The following is a 24,340-nucleotide window of genomic DNA, read 5'->3' on the forward strand; positions in this document are numbered from 1 at the left end:
AAAAAACTTTTGAAATGTTTTACTTTACATGTAGGGAATCTAGAATATATGAAAGTTTCATTTTTAAAAATAATTGACAATAAAAAAAACTTTTTCACAATATTCTAATTATATGACCAGCACATGTATATTTCAAAGTGCAGGGATATGTCAAGCTAGGGATATTGTGCAGTGCCTGGACTCGACAGTAATACAACAACACGCAAGTAACTGTGTTAATTATAATGCCTGATCTGATATGTAATGATTCATGTAGAGTCAGATGTTCTTTGTCTGTGTGTCAGTAAATCAAACCCGTGACTAAACGTCAACTTGCCTTGTTTCTCTTAGTAGGATGAAAATAGTATGTTATTTAATGGTGATTAAATTATATAAAGAAAGCAATCAAAGAAAGCCCCTGTTGCAATCGTTGGAGCAGCGCGTGCTGAAGCTGTCAATCAAACAGGGCGAGTTTATCAGTGACTGATGCGCAAAAACTGATTTTTTTATTCAACGAATCTTTTATATATCACGTTTGGTGATGGTGACAGCATTTGTTAGTGTACAGAAATTGAGTTGCAATGACAAGATCACTGCTTTCATTCGCTCAACATGTCTGTGATCGGTTACAGTGTTCATCTCTGCAACCTTTCGTGCTACGATCTATATATAATGCCATAGATCTAAATGTAATGCAACACTTTTTACGATTAGGTAACCTTGAGAGCTGTAATAGTAAAAACACGCTAAAAGAGAGAGTAATACTTGGCTATTTCAAATGGAAAGATGTTAGCCAATCACAACAGTGGGCGTTTACACTTAAGTCTCACAGCAGACACGCCCCTTAAATCAGAGGAATAAAATCAGGGTAGGAAAAAATTTCTTTTATTCATGGATTATGACAATTTTGGATGTAAAAAGCATACTAATATTATAAGTGCACCCCAGGAAACATTATAAAATAAAACAACGCAGTTCATGACCCCTTTAACCTGTCTTCTGTCAATAAAATTTATTCAAGAGAGTAAAGTCTTCTTCCTGTCTCGTATTTTCTCTTGTGTTTGATCATGAAAAGTGTTTGATCATTATTTGGTATCTTAACTTACAAAACATCGCAATCAGGGTTACAGATCATTTGTTGGTGTGTTGCGCGAAAGTCTTCTGGCATCTTCAGAGCAGCTGCTTTCACTTCCATCTTCACCAGTGGACTCATCTGAGCGCAGTTGATCGCTGTGACAAGATCTCTAAACATCAGCTGCTCGATCAGATATTTAAGATGAGAGGATACTTAGTTGGAATACTTGTACTTTTGAAACATTGCTTTTGCGGTGATAATGTGAACTTTGATGGAGACATCAAGGACTTTGTAGTTGGTAAAAGTAAGTTGTTCGTTCTTACTGACCATCAACTACATCAGATGAGACTCGATCTTTCTGAGGAGAAGAGGAAGGACATCAGTAATGCCACTCATCAAAACAGAGTCAACATTCTGGTGCCTTTTGATGACAACGACACCCTGATAACCTGTGGGACCTTTAGATATGGATACTGTGAAGTTCTTGACCTCAATGACATTACAAAGAGCATTTACTATGAAAGTGGTATATCTGTAGGACCGAGACAGAATAAGAAATCTGTTGCGTTAATAGCAGGTCCAAGTACCAGCAGGTACCTTTTGGTTGGGAAAAAGGACGATGATGGAAAACCTCAGTCTCCTGTTGTTAACTTGTGGAACACTTTACAGTCTCAGTCTGGTGGGATTTTCACTAACATAGATCACACATTTGTCCCCTTCATTCAGAGCCCCGCAAGCGATGTGGAGTTTGTTGACGGATTCCAGAGAGTTTCGCCCTCAGAGTCGTACTTGTTTCTCAACGCAAAGATTGACTCGGAGAGTAAAGTGCTCGTCCTGTGGATGAATAGCTCTAAAAATAAAAAGACAGAAATCTTCAAATCCCTACAGGCTGCAACGATACAGTGCTGCAATGATAAAGCTCGTCCAGAGCTCGTCGCCTCCACCGTTATTCCCTCAGTGAACGGCGTTATTTGGGCAGGTGTGTTCAGTGCGCAGAATCAGCAGGATCCGGAGAACACCGCGCTGGCTCTGTACGACATCAGTACAGTTCGAGGAAGAGTGAAGGGTTTCTGCACTGTTGGTGTCAGGATATGTGGTTCTGAGGTTGGAAAATGCATGAATGTGTTCATTATAAACATACATGTATTTTTTTCTGATAGAATTAAAAATAACATTTACATAATCGAATGTTGCAGGATAAAATGTAATTTTACTATTAAAGTCATATAAAGTTTAATTTGTTGTTTGTGTTTCAGAGTGGCAGTGCACTTCATCCGCTCTCTGTGGTGTTCAAGTACAGCTCAATGTCATCAGTGGCAGCAGTTAGAAAAGGATCCTGGATTGTGATGTTCATAGGAACCAGTGATGGACAACTGATAAAGGTCACATTCCTCTCTCTCTCTTCCACGCGTCTCTTTATTTTCACTAGTCTCAATGAATTTTCATTTCTAAATATCTGCCCAGGATTTCCATTTACACCTATAGCTCCTGCTCGGCGTAGCGCAAATCCGCCGCGGCCATTGATGAGTGCAGTCAGTGTTAGGAAATATTAAAGACTGTTAATAATTTTAAGTACAGGCCTATAATTCATTGTATAATAGACTTAAAAAAATGTTGAAAACATTTTCAAAGATGAGCTAATAACCTAATCTTTTATTATCCTCACAGAACGTCAGTTAGGCGGTGATGCGCTATGAAATTGTTGCGGGGCAAATTTGTTAAAATATTAATTTAATAATAAAAGTAGCCTGACCTAATAATAATAGACTAGAAGAGCCAGAGCTGGACTGGGGCTAAAATTCGGCCCTGGACAAACCCAGTCCATGCGGCCCACAAGTTCCCCTGTGAATGTTTTTGCTGGGGTTAGGGCCTTAAATCGGAGTAAATAAATGAATAAATAAAACGAGGACAGCGACAAATAATGATTTTATTGATATTATTGAAAAATAATTAAAATTGTTAACATTTTAAATTTTGCATTTTTGTCACATAGAATTTTACTTTGGCAGCAAAGCACTGATTTTTTTATGCCGTTAAGTAAATTTAATGCTATTAAATCCTGTCATCATTTACTCGCTCTCATGTCGTTCCAAACCTGTATGACTCTCTCTTCTGTAAAATACAAAAGAAGATATTCTGAAGAATATTGTCAACCAAACCATTTTGGTTAAGCTACCCTTGACACCAATAATTTTCTTTTTTATGTTAAACAGAAAGAAAGTAATTCATGTTTGTAATGACATTAGTGTGAGTAAATTATTACATTTTGTGTTGAACTACCCCTTTAAAACAATAACATTTTTAAAGAGTTAACACCTAATTTATGTAAGACACTGATATCTATCTTTCATGATGCTCACATTGAAATAACATTTTTTTTACTTCATTTTCTTGTCATAAAACATATTTAAAGAAATAAAAACTAAAGCTTTGCCCTTATTCCATGGGATACAGGCTTTAAAGCTGTTTTGTTAAATTATCCTTTAATTGCCCTGATGAAATTTACTATGGTTTAACTGTAAGATCATAGACAGAGCACAGGAAAAAACAATCCTTTTTATTAATATGGGTATATGGTTTCTAATATAAATAATAAACTATAAATTGTGTAATAAAATATTGTAAACGTAGAAAATACGAAAACAGTCTTTATGAAAGAAAGTGATTTATATTCCGCAATATTAAATATAAGTAAGCCTAATAATAGCAGCATTTTTAATAAATATCTACCAAAACACCATATTTCTTCACTGTTAGTTGCTGCAAGGTAAATTACTATAAAGGTGGTGGTGTTGGATTTTCCAATTTAGGTTACCTCGTCATGTCTTTACATGGTCGCGGCTGTGTTCGGCTTCACCACCGAACCTGTAATGTTCCCGTATCACACGACTGTTTTAAACAAAATTCTGAGACAAATCTGAAAGGATCAAGGCATTAAGCGACTTGCGCTGTTTATTACTTCATAGGGCGGCAGAAACTCAGTGCATGTTCGTCAGCGGCAGCGGTGAGCGGGTAGGCTATTTGCCTTTTGCAGTTTCTCATGAGCTCCAGTCAAAAACAAAAAACAGCGCGGGAGGGGGAGGTCTCTCTCACTTTGGCCTGTCAATTGAGAAGACAAACCGATGGGCCGCTGTCCCTGCGTGATGGACAAAAAAATTAATAAAATAAAATAAATAAATAAATAAATAAATAACCTTTTATCGGCCCCAAAGTGCGTCGGCCCACCTTGAAAATGCCCGGTATGCCAGATTACCAGTCCAGCCCTGAGAAGAGCACATGATCATCATCTGTTGACGCAACCCGGGTTATCGGGTGCCCTGTGTGCCCGTCCGCTACGCCACTGCTCCTGCTCCATGTTTAGCTCTGTATTTGAACTACATAATTCATTCATTGTTTTTCTATTTGTTTTTCTAGCTTGTGTTGGATGAGAACTTCACACCAGGCTGTCCAATAGTGCTGTACAAATCTGATGATGAAAGAGCAGTGCTTCCCAGAATGCACTTTGATCCAATAGATTTCAAACATATTTACATCGCTCTGAGGAGAGAGGTGAGGTTTAGAAATGTCCAACCAATCAATCCATCTATATATATATATATATATATATATATATATATATATATATATGGTCCGTGTACGTTTTGATACTTTGTTTTCCAATTTGAAATGAAATACGCAGAAACGAGAAAACGGTCGTTTTCCGTTTTTTCGTTTGTTAAAAAAAAACGGGAAAACGAGATTTTGACTCGATTTTCTTTTTTTTCGGGTCACGGATAGAAAACGGAAACACGACTTCAAAACTCGTTTTCCACATGTGGGCAGTCATTACACGCCCCTTTCAGCCGATTGGTCAATCAAATCTGAGCCAGTGACGTCATCTTTAGGTTGTTCAACAAAATAATAGTCCTCTGCCGCTATATCAGTAGATGTCATAAATCGGCTTTCTTCTGTGCAACCTAACGCGTATTTTACAGAAATATGTTTGCACAGATAAAAAGTTTAAAAAACCTACAGTAAATTTAATTAAGTCTGTTTTTAAGCTGTCATTGTGTTTTTAAAATGTAAAATGTAAATGCCTCTACATCTGTTACCAAGCGCATGACATCCTTTGGGCTACTACCACCGATCAATAGGCTATACATAATGATAGACTATTCTCTATTATAGATCAGTGGCTACCGCACTCATTTTTTTGTCTTATTTTAATGTTTTGTTTACATTTTATACATTTAAATTAAATCATTTTTCAATCATTTAGCAGACGCATTCCTTGCAGTAGACTATGCAGTCATATTAGAAAATAGGCTATCCACTAGGTGGCAACACCTAATAACGTTATCACCATCGGGGGGCTTTTTAGTTTTTCTTAGCTTATAAATGGCCATACAGATTTTATCTCTTAAATTAAACACTTTTATGAACACAGTGAACATTATTATATGTCACAGTTTACTTGCTATCCTCACTTTTTCTGTCTTTCCTTCGCTTTTGAATGAATTAGCTATAAATGGCCCTGAACATTTTACTTTCAATTTCGATTTAACGGCTATTGGCGATTCTGCGTCAATTGCTTTAGTGGACACCAGCAAAACAAAAACTCTCGTATATTAAACATAGAACTTTTATTATCTTCGTAATTAACTAAAATTTAACGGAAAATTTACTGTATGCAGTTCTGTGGATGTTTTGAAAAACTTAAACTAAACGAAAAGTATTGTTGCCTTGTCAATATAATTTCTGTTTTTTCCCCCTGACTTTCAACTGACGCGATCATCGTTTCATTAACCTACAAGATTATATTAAATTAGAATTAAACGAAATTTGATAAATGTCTGTGAATCATTAAACAAATCCCAGGGGTTTAGTTTTAACCTACATGAACAAATAGCAGAATAAACACAGAACATGAGGATTCATCATCATCACGCACCTGCAGCGCTTCTGTGAACGGAGAACAAAGGATTCAATTATATAAAAGAAATAAATAGCCTATGTCTATGCGCGAAATTTATTTCACTTAAGTAAATAACATATTACCAAAATGAAAGGGGAAAAAATGCGACAATATGAGTGTCGGTTCATTTTTGAGAAGTTCACATAAAGGAAACCGAGACGGCAGAAAATGTCTTTGTTTATTTTACGAGCAATGTTTTGTTTTTATTGTGAGTGTACAAAAATAATAGGCCTATTTAACCCTTCACAGATTCGAATGGTGTTACATATATTTGACCATAAATGTCTGAGTATTTTTAGTTGTTTCCGCTTTTATAAGAAAATTCAAGTGAACGCGTCGGCGCCTCACGCACACACAACATCAGTTTTAGTAACTTGACATCACAGCCTGTTAACTGTCAAAATAACATACATTCAACCAAATATATAAAAAGTTATACTGCTCATTTTAAGTAGTCTGTGTACAATAAAAACGTTTAAATAATAAATATAGTTTAGCCTCCAAATCTGAATGAATATTGAAACATTTGGATTTGTGTCAAATTAGAGAGGTAGGCCTAGTTAACGCCGGTTTCTGTTTCAGTTCACCTTTAAATTAATTCGTTTTGGCTTAACATTTATATATTATTTTTGTCATAACTAAAATAGCTATGTAGCTGTAATTTTGATCTTTAATGTTTGATCTTTACATATTCCCTCAATCTTTTAACCAAAGGGTTATTAGCCTATATTCAGCAGGCAATGTTAGGCTATATAAAATAAATAAATAAATAAAGAGAGATGCGCTATTGTTCGTTTTTCAAAATTGCTTACACTACTTATTTATTGTGATTTATTCTATTTATTCAAAATAGAATAAAATAAAAACTGTAGTATTTTTTTTTTTTTAATCTGTGCTTTTCATCCGCTCCTCTGTGTGGGTAGTGCAGTTTCACTATGCATATTAAACTACAAACAGCATTACAACAGTCTGTGTGCTGATTAACATTTCTGAAATAAATATTTCTGTGAAATAGGCTACGCATTAGGTTGCACAGAAGAAAGCCGATTTATGACATCTACTGATATAGCGGCAGAGGACTGTTATTTTGTTGAACGAACTGAAGATGACGTCACTGGCTCAGATTTGATTGACCAGTCGGCTGAAAGGGGCGTGTAATGACCGCCCACATGTGGAAAACGAGTTTTGAAGTCGTGTTTCCGTTTTCTATCCGTGACCCGAAAAAAACGAAAATCGAGTCAAAATCTCGTTTTCCCGTTTTTTTTTAACAAACGAAAAAACGGGAAACGACCGTTTTCTCGTTTCTGCCTATTTCATTTCAAATTGGAAAACAAACTATCAAAACGTACACGGACCATATATATATATATATATATATATATATATATATATATATATATATATATATATATATATATATATATATACACACACACACACACACACAAACACAAACACTATCGCTCAATAGTTTGGGATTGGTAAGATTTTAAATGTTTTTAAAAGAAGTCTCTTCTGCTCACCAAGGCTGCATTTATTTAATATAAAATACAGTAAAAACAGTTGATGTGAAAACTTGAGAAATCCAGGCTGTGGTAACATTGAAAAAAATTTATTTATTCATTACAATTAAATTTAGCCTCACACGCAAACTTTAATCGATAATGAAAATATTTAATTAAAACCAGAAAGTAAAGTAACAATCAATCAGAAAGAAGTTATTAATAGTTAATAATAAAATTTAGAGTATTGTAAAATCCAGAGTATTGTATCTAATAGATGAAGATCAAACAGAACAATAATTAAGACATTTGCAGATAAGAGAGAAGAAGCAGAAGCCAAAGAGAACAAAGGAGGGAAAAGCTACATTATCAATGACTCAGTCCATATTATACCATAAGCATATAGGGAAATTCCCAACCCACCTAAACTAATGTTTTTGTTCCTATAAGAAAAGGTTATTTTACCCATTATATCATAAACTGGTCAGATGCCAAAAATAGATATAAGAGTTGTTTTAACCCCCTTAGGGAATTTTGCAAATCTTACACTATCAAATGTCAGCAGAAATAATAACAGACATATTTTGATCGGATTCAAATGAGCAACTAATTCTGAAAAACATCACTTCTGCAGTATTTGGCAGGCGTCCAATATCTAACCACAAACGTCTCAGCGTGACCTGTCACATTGGAACACTTGAAGAACAATTGAATATAACAAGCATACATACTCTTAAATATAAAATAAGAATAACCATAAGGGTACAATAACAAGTAAATACTTGAAGATATGATGAGAATTAATATATATATCAAGTATGAGTACATAAATATATGAAATCAAAAGTGAAACCGATAAATCATAAGCCATAAACGATTAACATAAATATTAATTAAAAAATGCATGAATATGAATATCGACCATTTCAGATCCACCACAGTAATATTGTGAAATACTATTACAATTTAAAATAATTTAATAATGTAATTTATTCCTTGATGCAAGGCTGAATTATCAGCATCATTACTCCAGTCTTCAGTGTCACATGATCCTTCAGAAATCATTCTAATATGCTGATTTGCTGCTCAAGAAACATTTCTTATTATTATCAATGTTGAAAACGTTGTATGTACTTTTTTTCAGGATTCCTTGATGAATAGAAAGTTCAAAAGAACAGCATTTATCTAAAATACAAAGCTTTTGTAACATTGTAACAAACGTTTGGAGTCAGTAAGAATTTTTATTTGTATTTTTTTTTAAAGAATTTAATACTTGGATGCATTAGAAAGAGGATGCATTAAATCGATCAAAAGTGACAGTATAGACATTTAGAATATTACAAAAGATTATATTTCAAATAAATGCTGTTCTTTTGAACTTTCTATTCATCAAAGAATCCTGGAAAAAAATGTACACAAATATTTTGTACAATTGTACACAATAAATGCTTCTTGAGCAGCAAATCAGCATATTAGAATATTTTCTTAAGGATCATGTGACACTGAAGACTGGAGTAATTATGCTAAAAATTCAACCTTGCCAACACAAGAATAAATTACATTTTAAAATATTTTCTAATAGAAAACCGTTATTTTAAATTGTAATAATATTTCTCAATATTATTTTTACTGTATTTTTAATTAAATAAATTCAGCCTTGGTGAGCAGAAGAGACTTCTTTTGAAAACATTACAAATCTTAACGATTCCAAACTTTTGAGCAGTATATATGTGTGTGTGTGTGTGTGTGTAGAATTTTAAGTGAAATTATGAAATCATGAAAAACATACAGACTGCATTCACAACTTATGATACTAAAAAATTAGACAAATTAAGACTATTTTTAATTAAAAAATGCTGTGAATAAACATACATTTTCTGAGTTTACTTTCAGCTTCATATTTTTTAGTTTCTGTATATGATATCAATCAGACAAAAATGATTCTTACAATGTTCTAAAATACACGAATAAATAAAATGACATTAATACTGCTTTGCAGGAACAATGGGAATAATTTTATACATTTCCCTAAAAAGCTGATCCAAGACAAAGTTTTCCATGAAAAAGGGAATTTTCCTGCGCCTCACATTTACAGAACCACTGAACCACTTAAGTTTTCTAAATCAGGCAGTATGTCAGATACTTTACTGGTGTGTTAAATTGAATTTGCATACTTGTCTCTTTCTGCTCATGTTTCTGATGTAGCTCAGAAGAGTGTCTGTGGTTCAGTGTGCTAAATTCAGCTCTCTGAACGACTGCAGAGCTGCTCTGGATCCTCTCTGTGGCTGGTGTGTGAAAACACAGAGGTCAGCCTGCCTTTATCACATGTCTTTCCACACATCACACATTATATCTGCTCTAGATTACACCATCACCTAATACTGTATGTCTAATGGATCATTGCAGAACAGTGTGTTAAGTTCATATCATATGGACATGATGAGAAGTGTGCAAACAGACCTGTAGATGATATATTGGCTGATGTTTTTATCTAGATGTTCTACTCAAGATGAATGCTCAAATACTTCATGGATGTCCATCCCAAAAAACTCTCTTCAGACGCAGCTGCTTTCCTTTCAGATGGAGCAGAATTCTTCTAGAAAGGTAGAGGATCATTATCTAGAAGAATGAATCATAATTTATGAATCTAAGAAATAATTGATATGACTTCTCTTTACTAACCTCTCCTTCACAGATTACTCTACATCTTGCCTTGAGTCTGGAGAGCACAGGAAATCCCGTCTTCTCATGTTCCTTCATCACAGGAAGTGTGAATCTGTGTGACGGATCTGATCTGACTGCAGTTTTCCCAAACTGCTCCTGTAGTTTTTCTGACCAGCAACTATATACTGGAGGTTGGTTCTCCTTCAGTGATGTTTTATATGTGCTAAAGTGCATTTATATTGTCAGAATATGATTGTTTATAATCATAAACATTTGTTGGTAATCTGTTCAGGTTTAACAGTCTCTGCTGCAGTTACTATTGAGGATCAGAAGATCACAGAGACGCTGACACTGAGGAACTGCTCCAGTATCACAGATAATTCACCAAATGCTTCTTATACACAGTGAGAAAATGCAGTTTAAAAGGGTTTTGAAAGACTACTTTTAATTCTTATTTTAAAAAATAAAAATATGAATTAAATACAGGTGTGTGCAGTGTATCTCATCTGGGTGTCAGTGGTCCTCTTCCTCACAGCGTTGTGATTGGACACATGGACCTGGACCGAAGTTACTCATAGAGGCAAGTCACCAAACAAACCAAATAATCCAATGCTTCATTTTATATATATATATATATATATATATATATATATATATATATATATATATATAGGTAAATAGTTTATCCTTTATAAATATTTTAGATGATATTAATTCATTGTTGATAGCTGAAATATCATTGTGTTGACTGAAGAAAACTCAGGAAGTAAATGATCTGCTCAGATTTCTCTCTCTTTCTACTCTTTAGGATGCATGTAAAGATCTACTCTCTCAGAGTGTCTACAAAGTAAGTGTTGTTGTTTATGAACCCAACTTCACAGAATGGAGATGTTTATTTATTTTTTTCCTATTTCAAATGAATATGACTTTACAAGTGTCTAAGGATTTTGTTTCATTTTCGAGGAACAATTTGCTTATAAGTGAAGTTCCTAAACAGTTTTGTGAGGAGTGAACCCATCTAATCTTTCAATTAACTGCATGTAAGCAGCTGTTCACCTTGCTCCAGCAGAAGCTGATTTTACATCCCTCCATCAACATAATTTAGGCAGTTACCGTACTCATCTTCCAAGCATTAGTAGTCTCACTGGGGATTATATCTAAGCTCGAATTGAAGCTGCTTCCTCGAGCCTCTCCATTGCAGACAGCAAGACAAACACATTTAACCTTAATAGTGTAAAGATTATATAGGCAAACAGACTTGTGAAACTTCTTTTAAAACAAAAGTTGCTTTCTTCTATGTCATATCAGCAGTAAACCATCATCCTGCTATTTAAATTATGTATAATATATAATTGCTTCATATTTACAATTGTATTTTATTAATGGACATTTATTATTATTTGTATTAATTATAATGGATGATTTTTTATTTTATTTTTTGCTTTTGGAATTTTTTTATTGAGTGCTTTTGTGTCCTGTAGAAGCCTGAGATTCTCTCTCTGGAGCCCAACAATGTTTCCTTCCATGGCAGAAACAACGTTTTACTAAGAGGAAAGAACCTGGAATCTGTCACTAAAATTCGTATTCAAGGGGATCTGGACTGTATTCCTAAAGAGTGAGACTCTGTGTGTGTGTGTTTAGTCGTATTTATGAATATGTATAGATTGAGATAAATTATACTGTATATCTGTGCATGAATGTTTCTCTTCAGATCTCCAGTGTTTGATCGCTCCAGTGACACTTTAAGGTTCCACATTCCTCCCAGTGGAACTAAAGGAACAGTGAAAGTGTGTGTTGTTACTCCTGACGACCGTTGTCATGGTAACAGCATCATCACTTACAGTTCCCAGCCCAGCTGCACAGGAATACAGCCCAGAGTCAGCTGGAGAAGGTAAGAGCATTTCAGACCACTGGCAGATCAGCTTCCAAATCACATCAGTGCCTTAAGATGATAACTGCACATTTCAATTCTCATGCTCATAGTAATCTAATGGCATACAGACAATTTTAATCATGAAATTCGCAAGATTGCTGTTTACTGACTCAAATATGACCTTAGACTAATCTTGTTTAAACTTTTAGAGGTTTAGAAATAACCTGCTTGCTGACAGCAAGGCCATTCTTAATATTTTGTATTACTGTTTGAAATTATTAATATCTATTTTAATACATATTTTAATATCTCTTCATTCAGAGGTGGAAGGAAGATTCACATTCAGGGAAGCAATATGGAATCTGTTGAATCAGTTATTGTCCGTCCGTCTAATAAAGTGCTTCAAGCACGATACAGCAGAAGCTCAGGGGTAAGACGTGTTTATTACTCCTGCAGTAACTCACAGCACTGAATCTGATACACAGAGATCAGCTGAACTTCAGTGAGTCTTCAAACAGCCCAGATTCACACATGTAGTGAATGAGGTCTTATTTTGAAGAATTTGTCATTTATCTGCTCATATAATTGTTAAATGCACTTCAGTGACTCTAAATGTGTCGCTGATTTTTTGGAAATGGTGATGACATGCATTTTATATTAATATGTTCCTTGAGGTTCACTTGCAAATTTTAACCACAGTGTGACGTCACATTGAGGAGGAAGTAGAAATGCTTCACGAATTTTGCAGTGAAAATTTGAGATCAGAAACTTGCAGTATTACATGTAAAACTTATATGTCAAAGGATCAAGAAAAAAACTTTTAATCATCATAACTCATATTAGAGTCATATTTTCATTGTCTCTTTTTTCTCAGGATGTGTGGTTTCACTCCCCCCGTTATGATGGCAGTGATCTGTTTAGCTTGTCATTAAAAGTTGGGAATTTCACTGTGGACTGTGTGGATTATTTCTCCTACAAACCTGATCCAGAATTCACTGGATTCAGCACCTTTTCGGTGGCCAATGATCTACAGGTGAACATTCAGGTAAAGAGTGACTAAACACTGATTAAGATCTACTCTTTAGAATTTTTTTTTTTTTTTTTTTTTTTTAATTGGCACAGTTTATTCTTGTTGAACTCTCTTTCTCAGAAAAAGGCAGATGCATTGAATTTGAGTATGAGTGAGGTGAAAGTGACGGGTTATCAGGAACATCAGCAGTATCAGTGTGTTTTGGAGAAGATTGAGTTCAATATCATTATCTGTCAGATTAAAGGAGAATCAGGAGCCGTCACAGCAGTGGACTCAATAACTGTATGTTTATTTCTGATATTTGCAATTTTTTGGAAAATCTATAGATAATGGATAATTTGACTTGACAATTGCTGCTAATAAATAACACTGCTATGTTTAATGTACATCTTACTCAACTCTATGAGATGAAAAGACAGTTTCATTGTCATTTCAGATCACGATTGGTAATTATGTTCTTGGAATGGGGAATACAAAGGATTTGTTCTGCATCCGTCCATAGAACACACCTGGCCAAGTATGAAAAAACAATAAAAACCCTTTACAGGAGAAAAAAAAAAAAAAAAGATTTGAAAAAGGCTTACAATCATTATTTGCTATTCCTAAGTCTAGAGATTTCGGTAACACTTTATTTTACAGTGTCCTTGTTACACATATTACATGTAGTTACGGTAGTAATAACTATAAATTATGCATAATTACATGCAACTAAACCTAAACCAAACCCTAATCCTAAACCTAACCCTATAGTAAGTACATGTGGTTAATTGTTATTACTCAGTACTTAAATATATAATTACATTGTAACACAGACACCTTAAAATAAAGTGTAGCCGAGATTTCCACGTTTTATATATGTGTAATTAGTATGTAATTATATATTTGAGCAGTTTGCATTTTCTTTTATATTCTTTTTATTTTAATTAATGTTTCAGCTTTAAAAAAACAACAACACAATTTTGTTTTGACATATGCTTTAAACATTCAACAACCTCTGCATTCAAATATCCTGTGAGATCAGTCCTGATATTGAACAGCAGGTATATACACATACAAAAAATCTATTCAAAATTGGACTGGTCAGAAATTTAGTACCACAGTACAATTTGTAGAAAAATGCTTTGTATCTTTTGTATCGTACCTACACAATTCTTATGGTTTTTTTTTGTTTTTTTTTGTAATTAATCTGATCATTTATGTTATCAGTATACTGCCTTACATCTCATACTTACTAATAAACATGTCAAACATATCAAATCCATTAAAAAAGAGTCTGGTCTGATTTAAATGAACAAGCACACATAAACACTCATGAACAATCTTTCACACAAACATTCTGTAAAAACATTCTGTAGCTCAAACAGTAGAGCACAGCGCTAGCAACACTATCATAAAGAGCTTGATTGATTCCCAGAGAAAACAAACTGATCATATGTTCTTTAAAGGATTAGTTCACTTCAGAATTAAAATGTCTTGGTAATTTGATCACTCCCATGTCATCCAAGATGTTTATGTCTTCAATCGAAAAGAAATTAAGGTTTTTGAGGAAAACATTCCAGGATTTTTCTCCATATAGTGGACTTTTACAATGTTTTTTTCAATGGTTATCACTGGGTTGAAGGTCCAAATTGCAGTTTCAGTGCAGCTTCAAAGCGCTCTACATGATCCCAGCCGAGGGAAAAGGGTCTTATCTAGCGAAACAATCTGTCATTTTCTAAAAAAAAAATCAAATAAAAAAGTATATACTTTTTAACCACAAATGCTCGTCTTGCACTAGCTCTGCAATGCTCCATGCATTACTTAATTATGTTGAAAGTAGGGCTGTTCGATTTCGGATTTTTTGGAATAGATTCCGATTCCTGTTTCTGGAATCGAAAAGAATCGATTCCAAGAATCGATTCCTCACTGTTATTTTCGATTCTTTTTTTTTAATACCAACACCGTGTCTAACATTGTTGCTTCTTACTGTGCCACACAGCGAGAAACTCTCTACAAAGAATTCTCCCTTGTATTCTCTGCAATCAATTCTGGTATCATTTCCTTATGTAGAGATATGTTGTCACCGGTTGATATGCCCGTAATTAACCCAACTGATACAGTATGTGGTAAAATCTGTTTTTCACAGTCCAAAAGCAAAAACAAATCTATTCGTTCTCTATTTCTAATGGAGGCTGTTACTAAGTCTTGTTCTACTGTTTATTGGACTAAATTTGTCCAGGACATTGATTGGGTAAGTGTTTGGTTATTACCTCATAAGTTTTTTATTACAAACAAGGTAAAAGAAATTTCTTTTAAGATAATACACAAATTCTACCCTGTCAAACATTTCCTTAGTAAGTTTAAGAAAGATATTGATGTTAACTGTTCATTTTGCTCTTTGCATTTAGAAACTGTGCCCCACATTTTTTGGAATTGTAGTCATGTGAAAAAGCTTTGGTATGATGTATCTCTATTAAGAAAAAGGTACTCTTTACTTTTGTTTTGCGTTTTGAAAATGTAGTTTTTGGATTTATAAAGTATGATAGCGGGGTGAATAAGGAAGCTTTTGTAATTAATCTGTTAATTTTATTAGTCAAATTTCACATTCATAAGTGTAAGTTTTCTAACAAAAAGCCCCTTTTCTCAGTAGTTCTTAAAGAATTTGAAAAGTACTTGTCCACTATTCAGAACAGTAATAATGGAAAAGCTATAAAGACTGTTTATCTGTGTAATATCTTCAAACTTTTTGAATGATATAAAGGTCTTGTTTTTCTGTGAATGTATTTTTTTCCCCTTCCTGTATTGTGTGTGTTCTTTGCTCCCCTGGCTCCAAAATATATGTTGTTGTATTTTGTTGTTTAAAGCAGTAATAATTTTAAAATAATAATAATAATAATAATAATACAAATAAAATAAAATAAAAAATAGAAACTGCGCTGGCTGCCTCAGGCGGCTGATCTCGAATCGCTCTCGTGGTACTTTGAAGCCATACGTCACACTCACATGGTGTCGGCGCTGTCTCCAGTCGGATAAAATTTCTTACCGGAATGCACTGCTTCAAGTCAGCCGCCGATCGGTCTGTGCAGCGCTGCATGAACACACCTAAAAATTCTGGTTAGAAAACACCTTACGATCACATGGGCCATCAAAGTACCGAAAGGGCAAAACGAGACCAGCCGCCTAGGTCACATGCTGTAGTTCAGGGATGGACAACTCCGGTCCTGGAGGGCCAGTGTCCAGCAGAGTTTAGCTCCAACCCTAATCAAACACACCTGAACCAGCTAATCAAGGTCTTTAGGATTAGTAGAAAGTTATAGGCAAGTGAGTTTTTATCAGGGATGGAGATAAACTCTGCAGGACACTGGCCCTCCAGGACCGGAGTTGTCCATCCCTGCTGTAGTTGCTCAAAATCAGCAGCGAAAACCTTGATGATGACATTTTATTCTCATTGGTCAGATTCTGTGATAACAAGGACGACGTGTGTTGTGTGTTTTTCTCAGACAAGTTCCTGTATTTTGATACTGAATATCTGACATTCAAACAAAACACACAAAACATTAACAAAAATTAAGATTACGCTATCTAATAAATTCTTATTTCAATCGCATCCACTTCTTCGGCTACAGAATGCATTTTTTTTGTCAGGCAGCCGATCTTTGCGGTTGAACAAGCCTAGTTTCTAACAGGCATCCAGCATCCGGCATTTTAAGTCGGTTTGAACAATCCGGATAAGCACAAGTAAGTTGTACCTACAATGTTTGTGCACTGTGTAAACAATGAGTGATGTATACGCACGCGAGATCATTTCCAGCGCTTGCGTAAACTACGCTAGAGCGCATACACACCTCACGTGCTGGATACCGTGTGCAAGGCAGTTGGACATAGTGGTGTATTAGAGGTAAAAAAAATGATATAAATACTGTTGGGTTTCTCACACAAACCGATCGTTTCATGTCTTAGGACATCAGTGTGTCGTCACGAGCCGCAGGGTTTAATTTGGATTTGTCTGTGCATGTTTTTTTTACTCTCATAGATTTTGTTACCATTGCCATGCATTATACAACTGACAGACGGCAACGGTTGGAGTTAAAAATCATCATTTGTGTTCTACTGAAGAAACAAAGTCACCTACATCTTGCATGCCCTGGGGGTAAGCAGATAAACATCAAATTTTCATTTTTTGGTGAACTATCCCTTTAATGCACATTTATTATTATTATTAATTTATTTAATCAAAGTTACTTTTATGTCTGTTGTTTATTAAAAATGCTTTGGTCATATATGGAGTAATTTTTTTTTTTTTTTTTTTTTTGAGTGTTTTTGTGTCCTGTAGGAGCCAGAGATTTTCTCTCTGGAGCCCAACAAGGTTTCCTTCCTTGGCAGAAACAATGTTTTACTAAGAGTAAAGAACCTGGAATCTGTCAGTAAATCCATATTCAAGGATGTGGGACTGTATTCCTAAAGAGTGAGACTCTCATACATCAATATGTTTTGGCATCTGCTTAACTATTAAACAATCTCTGCATTGAAATATCCTGTGAGATCAGTCCTGATACTGAACAGCAGGTGGCGCTATATACTTATTTATTACACACACACACAAAACAATTCAAAGTTGGACTGGTCTGCAATCTAGTACTGCAGTACAGTTATTTTGTAAAAGAATGCTTTGGATCTTTTTTGAAAATTTGTCTGTTATTTTTTGTTATTAATCTGATACTTATATGTTATCAGTATACTGTCTTACACTTCATACTTACTAATAAACATGTCAAACATATCAAATTCATTGAAAAGAGTCTGATGTTCTGATTTAAATTAACAATCACACATAAACACTCATGAACAATCTCTCATACAAACATGTTTCTTAGTTCTGCAAGTCACCAGCACACTAACATATTATATATCTTAAATATCATAAGGACACTAAAAGGTCTTCTAAATGCAGATCTGAATTGTTTGTCATCACATGTTGTATACTATGAGGATTCCTACATTTTTACCAAAGAATGCTTTAGTGGCGTCTCTGCATAAAATTGTAATATTTCATAGTAGTGCCATTTTACTTTATACATTTTCATTTAACAACACATACAAAAGTGTGCAAATATCAGCCTAGTTTAGCTGAGACAAAAACCTAGGTATATACATCAAAACCGTCCGTGTGCTATTTTATCAGTGCCTAACAATGCTTTAAAATGAGGAACAATGGCAAAAAACATTCTGTAGCTCAAATGGTAAAGCATAGCACTAGAAACCCTAAAATAAAGAGTTTGATTGATTCCCAGAGAAAACTTGAACAGATTAAATGTCCTTTAAGCAATTTAATTAATTGCTTTTAATAAGTTCCACTACATTTAAATGTAATAACACAAAAACGTATGCCTGCTCTAATTCTAAGTTGATTTGATCGTACAGAAATAAAGGCTTGGACTGGAGAGACTGCTGTCTGTCGCTATATTATTATTAGGCATTTTTGTTGTTGCTGTTATCATCATCATCATCATCATCATTATGCCACTCAATGCCACTATGACACTTACAAAGTATATTAGTATTACAGTACACTGTAAGCCTGAATAAGTTGGCAAAAGTAAAAAAAAAAAAAAAAAAAAAAAAAAACAGATCAGTCAGTTGCCTCAATTTTTATGTTAAGAAATTCAAAGTTTAATTAAGCAGAACTGGAAGATTTTTATTTTTTACTCATAAATTTTAATTGTTATTATCTTGAAAGTACACTAAGTACACTAATTCATACATTTAACTTAAAACTTAAAAATTTAACTCAAACCTCAATGTAAACATTTTTATTAGTGTACACTTAGCTAGCTATAACAAGCTAATTCATGCTAGTTAATTAGTGAACATGTTAACAATATCATCGTATAGCACTTGCTGAGACTCGAAAGAAGGATCTCAAAGTAAAAAAGATGTGAACGTCTGATTTAGTTGTGACTGCTTTAAAATTAAATTATTATAATGTTAATTCAAGTGATGAAGGATTTTGAAAGACTGACAGTAATCAGTATTGAGTAAGCTACTACTGTAAGCTTAACCTTGCCTGGTTTAAATGTTTGAAAATGATTAACAGTTGAAAACATTCATTACAAAATTTAGAAAAGTAATCAAAAAATAATCATTTACATTACTTTAATAAAGTAATTTAAATAGCTACACTACTATTACATTTTAAATAGGATAACTTGTAATCTGTATATTACATTTACTCCCAACACTGATTATTAAACAAGTTGTTCTACAAAAAAAAATCTTCGTGAAAAAAACCCTGCCTCTTGAAATACAAATGAATGCAGATTTTTTGGAACAAATTCAGAACTTTTTGGATAGTTAATAAAAGTTTCAGAAAGAACAATTTCTATAACGTTTATAGCCCCCCCCCCCCTCCCCCCTTTCACAGAACTGCTTTCACTTCCACTCACTTCTCATGTGGCCACATCTGAGAGCAGTTGATCGCTGTGACAAGATCTCAACAATTACAATAGTAGGCCTGTCAAACTCATTCAGATATTTAAGATGAGAGGATACTTACTTGGAATACTTGTACTTTTGAAACATTGCATTTGTGGTGATGATGTGAACTTTGATGGAGACATCAAGGACTTTGTAGTTGGTAAAAGTAAGTTGTTCGTTCTTACTGACCATCGACTACATCAGATGAGACTCGATCTTTCTGAGGAGAAGAAGAAGGACATCAATAATGCCACTCATCAAAACAGAGTCAACATTCTGGTGCCTTTTGATGACAACGACACCCTGATAACCTGTGGGACATTTAGAGATGGATACTGTGAAGTTCTTGACCTCAATGACATCACAAAGAGCATTTACTATGAAAGTGGAATATCAGTAGGACCAAAAAGACCAAAAAATAAATCTATTGCGTTCATTGCAGGTCCAAGTACCAGCAGGTACCTTTTAGTTGGGAAAAAGGACGATGAAAAATCTCCGTATCCTGTTGTTAACTTGTGGAACACTTTACAGTCTCAGTTTCAGGGAATTTTCAACAACATAGAAGAAGGAATACACCCCTCCATTCAGAGCACCGCGAGCGATGTGGAGTTTGTTGACGGATTTCAGAGAGTTTCGCCCTCAGAGTCGTACTTGTTTCTCAACGCAAAGATTGACTCGGAGAGTAAAGTGCACGTCCTGTGGATGGACAGCTCTAAAGATAAAAAGACAGAAATCTTCAAATCCCTACAGGCTGCAACGATACAGTGCTGCAATGATAAAGCTCGTCCAGAGCTCGTCGCCTCCACCGTTATTCCCTCAGTGAACGGCGTTATTTGGGCAGGTGTGTTCAGTGCGCAGAATCAGCAGGATCCGGAGAACACCGCGCTGGCTCTGTACGCCATCAGTACAGTTCGAGGAAGAGTGAAGGGTTTCTGCACTGCTGGTGACAAGATATGTGGTTCTGAGGTTGGGTAATGCATTCATATGTTCAATATACACCGTTTATTTAATTATTTATTTCTGATAGAATTAAGGATATTATGTGTAACTGAATATTGCATGATAATAAAACGTAATTTTACTATTAAAGTCATATAAAGCTTCATTTGTTGTTTGTGTTTCAGAGTGGTAGTGCACTTCATCCACTCTCTGTGGTGTTCAAGTACAGCTCAATGTCATCAGTGGCAGCAGTTAGAAAAGGATCCTGGATTGTGATGTTCATAGGAACCAGTGATGGACAACTGATAAAGGTTTCTTAAATACTCTCCTCTCTAGTTAGAAAATATTAAAGCTGTAAGTATTGTAAAAATTGTTATTGTAATCCTGGCCTGTGGGTTTTGTGAGGCCTTAATTTCCATGGTCATGGACATAGGTGTAAAAATTGTCATAACATTAAAATGATAGGCCCATAACTACTGCAAACACAAGTAGTGGTTTCTTTTTAAGAGAAAGCACTTAAATGTACATTTATGCATTTTGGGGAAAAATAAGCACACGTATTGTGAAACAGGGACAACTGTTTTTAACATTAAGTTTTTAGGTTAAAATGTCTGAATGTATAAGTAGCTGAAAATGTATAGTTGACTGGCCTCTATTAACGTAAGGTTTTAAATTTCAATCAATTTTCAGATTTACGCAGTGTATCTAACAGTAATGTGACAACTGAATTATTAGGTAAAATAATGTGTGATTAATATTACATCATAAATCAAATCATATTATATATAATCAAATCAATTATTATATAATTAGATAAATAGTGCTTTAAATTTTCATGCCAGCTACCCATATAATAAACCTTTAGTTGCAATAAAATCAGTGTAAACAAAACAATGCAAAATTGAATTAAGTTGAACATCAGGTATCTGTGTGTAAAATTAAAAATGATTACTTAAATAAAATCATTTACATAGAACCTACACATAGAAACATGGATTAATAAATGTAAGCAATGAATATATTCACGAACCTCTTAAAGAGCAGATCACTGTAGATGGTTTAGATTAGATGTGAATCATAATTGCTCATATTTTCACCCAGACTCTCTTTTTGCGTCTTTATGTCAGTTATATATTTTCCCTAACTTGGTTTCTGCTTTTCTGAGAAACTTGAGCACTTTTGTGGAATCTGTGAATAATAATATTGATATCCCATGTGACCAGTGACATGAATAAATTACATGATTAAAGCACAACAATCATATAATGATTTGATTTGGATAAAGTTTGGATAATGATGCTTTTTGTATTTTTAGCTTATGTTGGATGAGAAATTCACACCAGGCTGTCCAATAGTGCTGTACAAATCTGATGATGAACGAGCAGTGCTTCCCAGAATGCACTTTGATCCAGTAGATTTCAAACATATCCTCATCGCTCTGAGGAAACAGGTGAGGTTTAAAACTGTACAGTTAATAAAAAGTGGTTGGCTACTCAACATAAAATATATATATATTTTTTGAAATCTGTTGTTTCTTTATGCTTGACAAAACTTGTGAAGCACATAGACCATGGCCCCTTTTCACATGATGCATTTACACAATTATTAACATTGTAAATAAAATCATTTTTTAATATTTGTTTTTTCAAATGTAATGTACATTTATATCACCATACCTTACATTATATAGCTGATGAGGGAATGACTGCAAGTTTGACATCTTTATTTCTTCTGACTGCTGTAATCAGCCTGTTTTTTTAGTTTTTGTTTTTTTCAAATGTCATGGGAAAGCAATAGTGGATGTTTTCTTGCTTTCTGCTCATGTTTCTGATGTAGCTCAGAAGAGTGTCTGTGGTTCAGTGTACTAAGTTCAGCTCTCTGAAAGACTGCAGAGCTGCTCTGGATCCTCTCTGCGGCTGGTGTGTGAAAACACAGAGGTCAGATTCATATCTGTTGCAGATACTTATAAAGTATTTAATATGCTAGCTACTTACAAAACATCAGTAACATGGCCAACATGATGCAACCTGGCATATTTCTGTTTGTCTAGATGCTCCACCCAAGATGAATGTTCACAATCTTCATGGATGTCCACCCCAAAAGACTCTCTTCAGAAACCTCTGGTTTCTTTTCAGGCTTGGGCTGACAAATCTTCCAGAAAGGTATTATTATATTTGACTGAAATATAAGTATTTTCATTGCTTTGACAACATATCAGCAATTACTATTGACATATCAATACCCTCTCTACACAGATTACTCTACATCTCGCCTTGAGTCTGGAGAGCACAGGAAATCCCGTCTTCTCATGTTCCTTCACCACAGGAAGTGTGAATCTGTGTGACGGGTCTGATCTGACTGCTGTTTTCCCAAACTGCTCCTGTAGTATTTCTGACCAGCAACTATATACTGGAGGTTGGTTCTCTGTCAGCGCACCTTGTAGTGTACTTCATATTTTAAAAGTATTTTTTTTAAAACTGTACTTGCAGATAATATGTAGAGAACACTTCCATGACTAAACTCTTGTCACACTTAAGTACACTTAAAAAGTGCACTTTGTAATGATGTCAAATAAAATATTTTACTTTAAAGTACATTTTAAATAATTGTTAATAAAGTCAAGTACTTGATTTAAATTTGAACTGTAGTTTGTCATTCAATACGTAAATATGTTGCATCTTCATCATTACAAATGTGCAATTACAATTATATTTAAATACATGACAGTAGTTATTACCCTGGGGCATGTGTCAAAAAGTGATTTATGGCCCCTTTGATTGATGACTTGACAGGTGTGACCTTTTGTCCTTCCGTTTCCGGACTGTGTCAACACAACCTTTGACCCCGATGTCATTGACCTATGACCTCCGGATATTAGGATGAATGTAATGTTGTTTGTGTTTGTCCATCTGGCTGTTGACCTGTGACCTTCGGATATTAGGATGAATGTAATGTTGTTTGTGTTTGTCCATCTGGATGTTGACCCGTGAGCTCCGGGAGTGAATGATCGTTTGACCCGGTTGTTTGAAGAGATATTTCGGGGCTGTTGCATTCCGTCACAGGGGCTTTTGTATGTGGACATCCTCTTCGTCTCAATGAGAAAAAATAATATTTTACCAATAGGGTCAATGCAATATACGCGCTCTCTCTCTCTCTCTCTCTCTCTCTCTCTCTCTCTCTTTCTCGTCACACACGTAATACAGATCTATTTAAAATAAATGAAAATATATTTATATATAATATATTAAACTGAATAATGAACAACATTGGAACAATCCAATCCCTCTCCCACTCTCTCTCGGTCTTTCCAAGTGAGCAGCTCACACCTAGCCAGGCAGTGACAACAATGGGCCATGCTGCATTCTATGGGACACTTAGTCTGTTACCTTTTCCAGAGAAAATGTTCAAAATGTTTAAATATGTTCTTAAAAATCTTTAAAGTTTTAATAAATCTTCCTATAAGGGTGCTGCTTAAAATAAATCTCTGTATGTTTAAAAATGAGCTAGGAATATTGAGTGATTTGATTTAAAATGATTCCAGATATAAAGTCTCTATGTGTTGGACATACCCTATTAGGGATGAACATTAGGGATGAGATTTACACACATTACACTGAATAATAATAATAATCAAACATCTTACTAAATAATATAGTTTTAGCTAGATGAAAATATAAAAAATATCTTACACATCTTACTAAATAATAATATAGTTTTAGCTGGATGAAAATAATAATATCTTACATTTCCAGGGATCAGGAAATGTAATTCCTTTAAACATCATGAAGTTTTAATACTTATAATCCGCCTCTCTCTCTCTCTCTCTCTCTCTCTCTCTCTCTTTCTCTCGCTCTCTCACACACACACACAC

General features: G+C 34.5%; 2 protein-coding genes and 1 long non-coding RNA gene across 5 annotated transcripts in view; 2 read left to right on the forward strand and 1 right to left on the reverse strand.

The window, feature by feature from the left end:
* The first annotated feature begins 1,010 nt into the window (after nt 1-1,010).
* LOC125246465 (plexin-C1-like) overlaps nt 1,011-24,340 on the forward strand; it is a 41,367-nt gene continuing 18,037 nt past the window's right edge. Inside the window, exons 1-15 of one of the 3 annotated variants that reach the window (XM_048157441.1) lie at nt 1,018-2,158; nt 2,311-2,436; nt 4,469-4,603; nt 9,716-9,816; nt 10,006-10,114; nt 10,206-10,365; nt 10,467-10,578; nt 10,661-10,754; nt 10,983-11,021; nt 11,656-11,789; nt 11,886-12,065; nt 12,369-12,477; nt 12,922-13,092; nt 13,198-13,359; nt 13,514-13,598. In XM_048157441.1, the coding sequence (XP_048013398.1) occupies nt 1,256-2,158; nt 2,311-2,436; nt 4,469-4,603; nt 9,716-9,816; nt 10,006-10,114; nt 10,206-10,365; nt 10,467-10,578; nt 10,661-10,754; nt 10,983-11,021; nt 11,656-11,789; nt 11,886-12,065; nt 12,369-12,477; nt 12,922-13,092; nt 13,198-13,359; nt 13,514-13,579 (2,601 nt within the window). In that variant the 5' untranslated portion in view covers nt 1,018-1,255 and the 3' untranslated portion in view covers nt 13,580-13,598. Of the gene's footprint in view, nt 2,159-2,310; nt 2,437-4,468; nt 4,604-9,715; nt 9,817-10,005; nt 10,115-10,205; nt 10,366-10,466; nt 10,579-10,660; nt 10,755-10,982; nt 11,022-11,655; nt 11,790-11,885; nt 12,066-12,368; nt 12,478-12,921; nt 13,093-13,197; nt 13,360-13,513; nt 13,599-24,340 lie in introns of those variants that run through there. The other 2 variants (XM_048157443.1, XM_048157442.1) reach the window with 2 other exon arrangements.
* Nucleotides 13,487-20,107, reverse strand: LOC125246469. The gene is made up of 3 exons (XR_007179885.1): nt 19,993-20,107; nt 19,610-19,750; nt 13,487-13,616 (listed from the first exon to the last, which is right to left on the reverse strand). It is a non-coding gene; the product is annotated as an uncharacterized LOC125246469 (long non-coding RNA).
* On the forward strand, nt 19,493-23,178 carry LOC125246466 (plexin-C1-like). The gene is made up of 6 exons (XM_048157444.1): nt 19,493-20,496; nt 20,655-20,780; nt 21,785-21,919; nt 22,306-22,406; nt 22,520-22,631; nt 22,725-23,178. Exons 1-6 carry the CDS (start codon nt 19,594-19,596, stop codon nt 22,986-22,988), a joined length of 1,641 nt encoding a protein of 546 aa, XP_048013401.1. The 5' UTR covers nt 19,493-19,593; the 3' UTR covers nt 22,989-23,178.

Source organism: Megalobrama amblycephala, linkage group LG14 (genome assembly GCF_018812025.1).
Source record: "Megalobrama amblycephala isolate DHTTF-2021 linkage group LG14, ASM1881202v1, whole genome shotgun sequence".
Taxonomy (NCBI): domain Eukaryota; kingdom Metazoa; phylum Chordata; class Actinopteri; order Cypriniformes; family Xenocyprididae; genus Megalobrama; species Megalobrama amblycephala.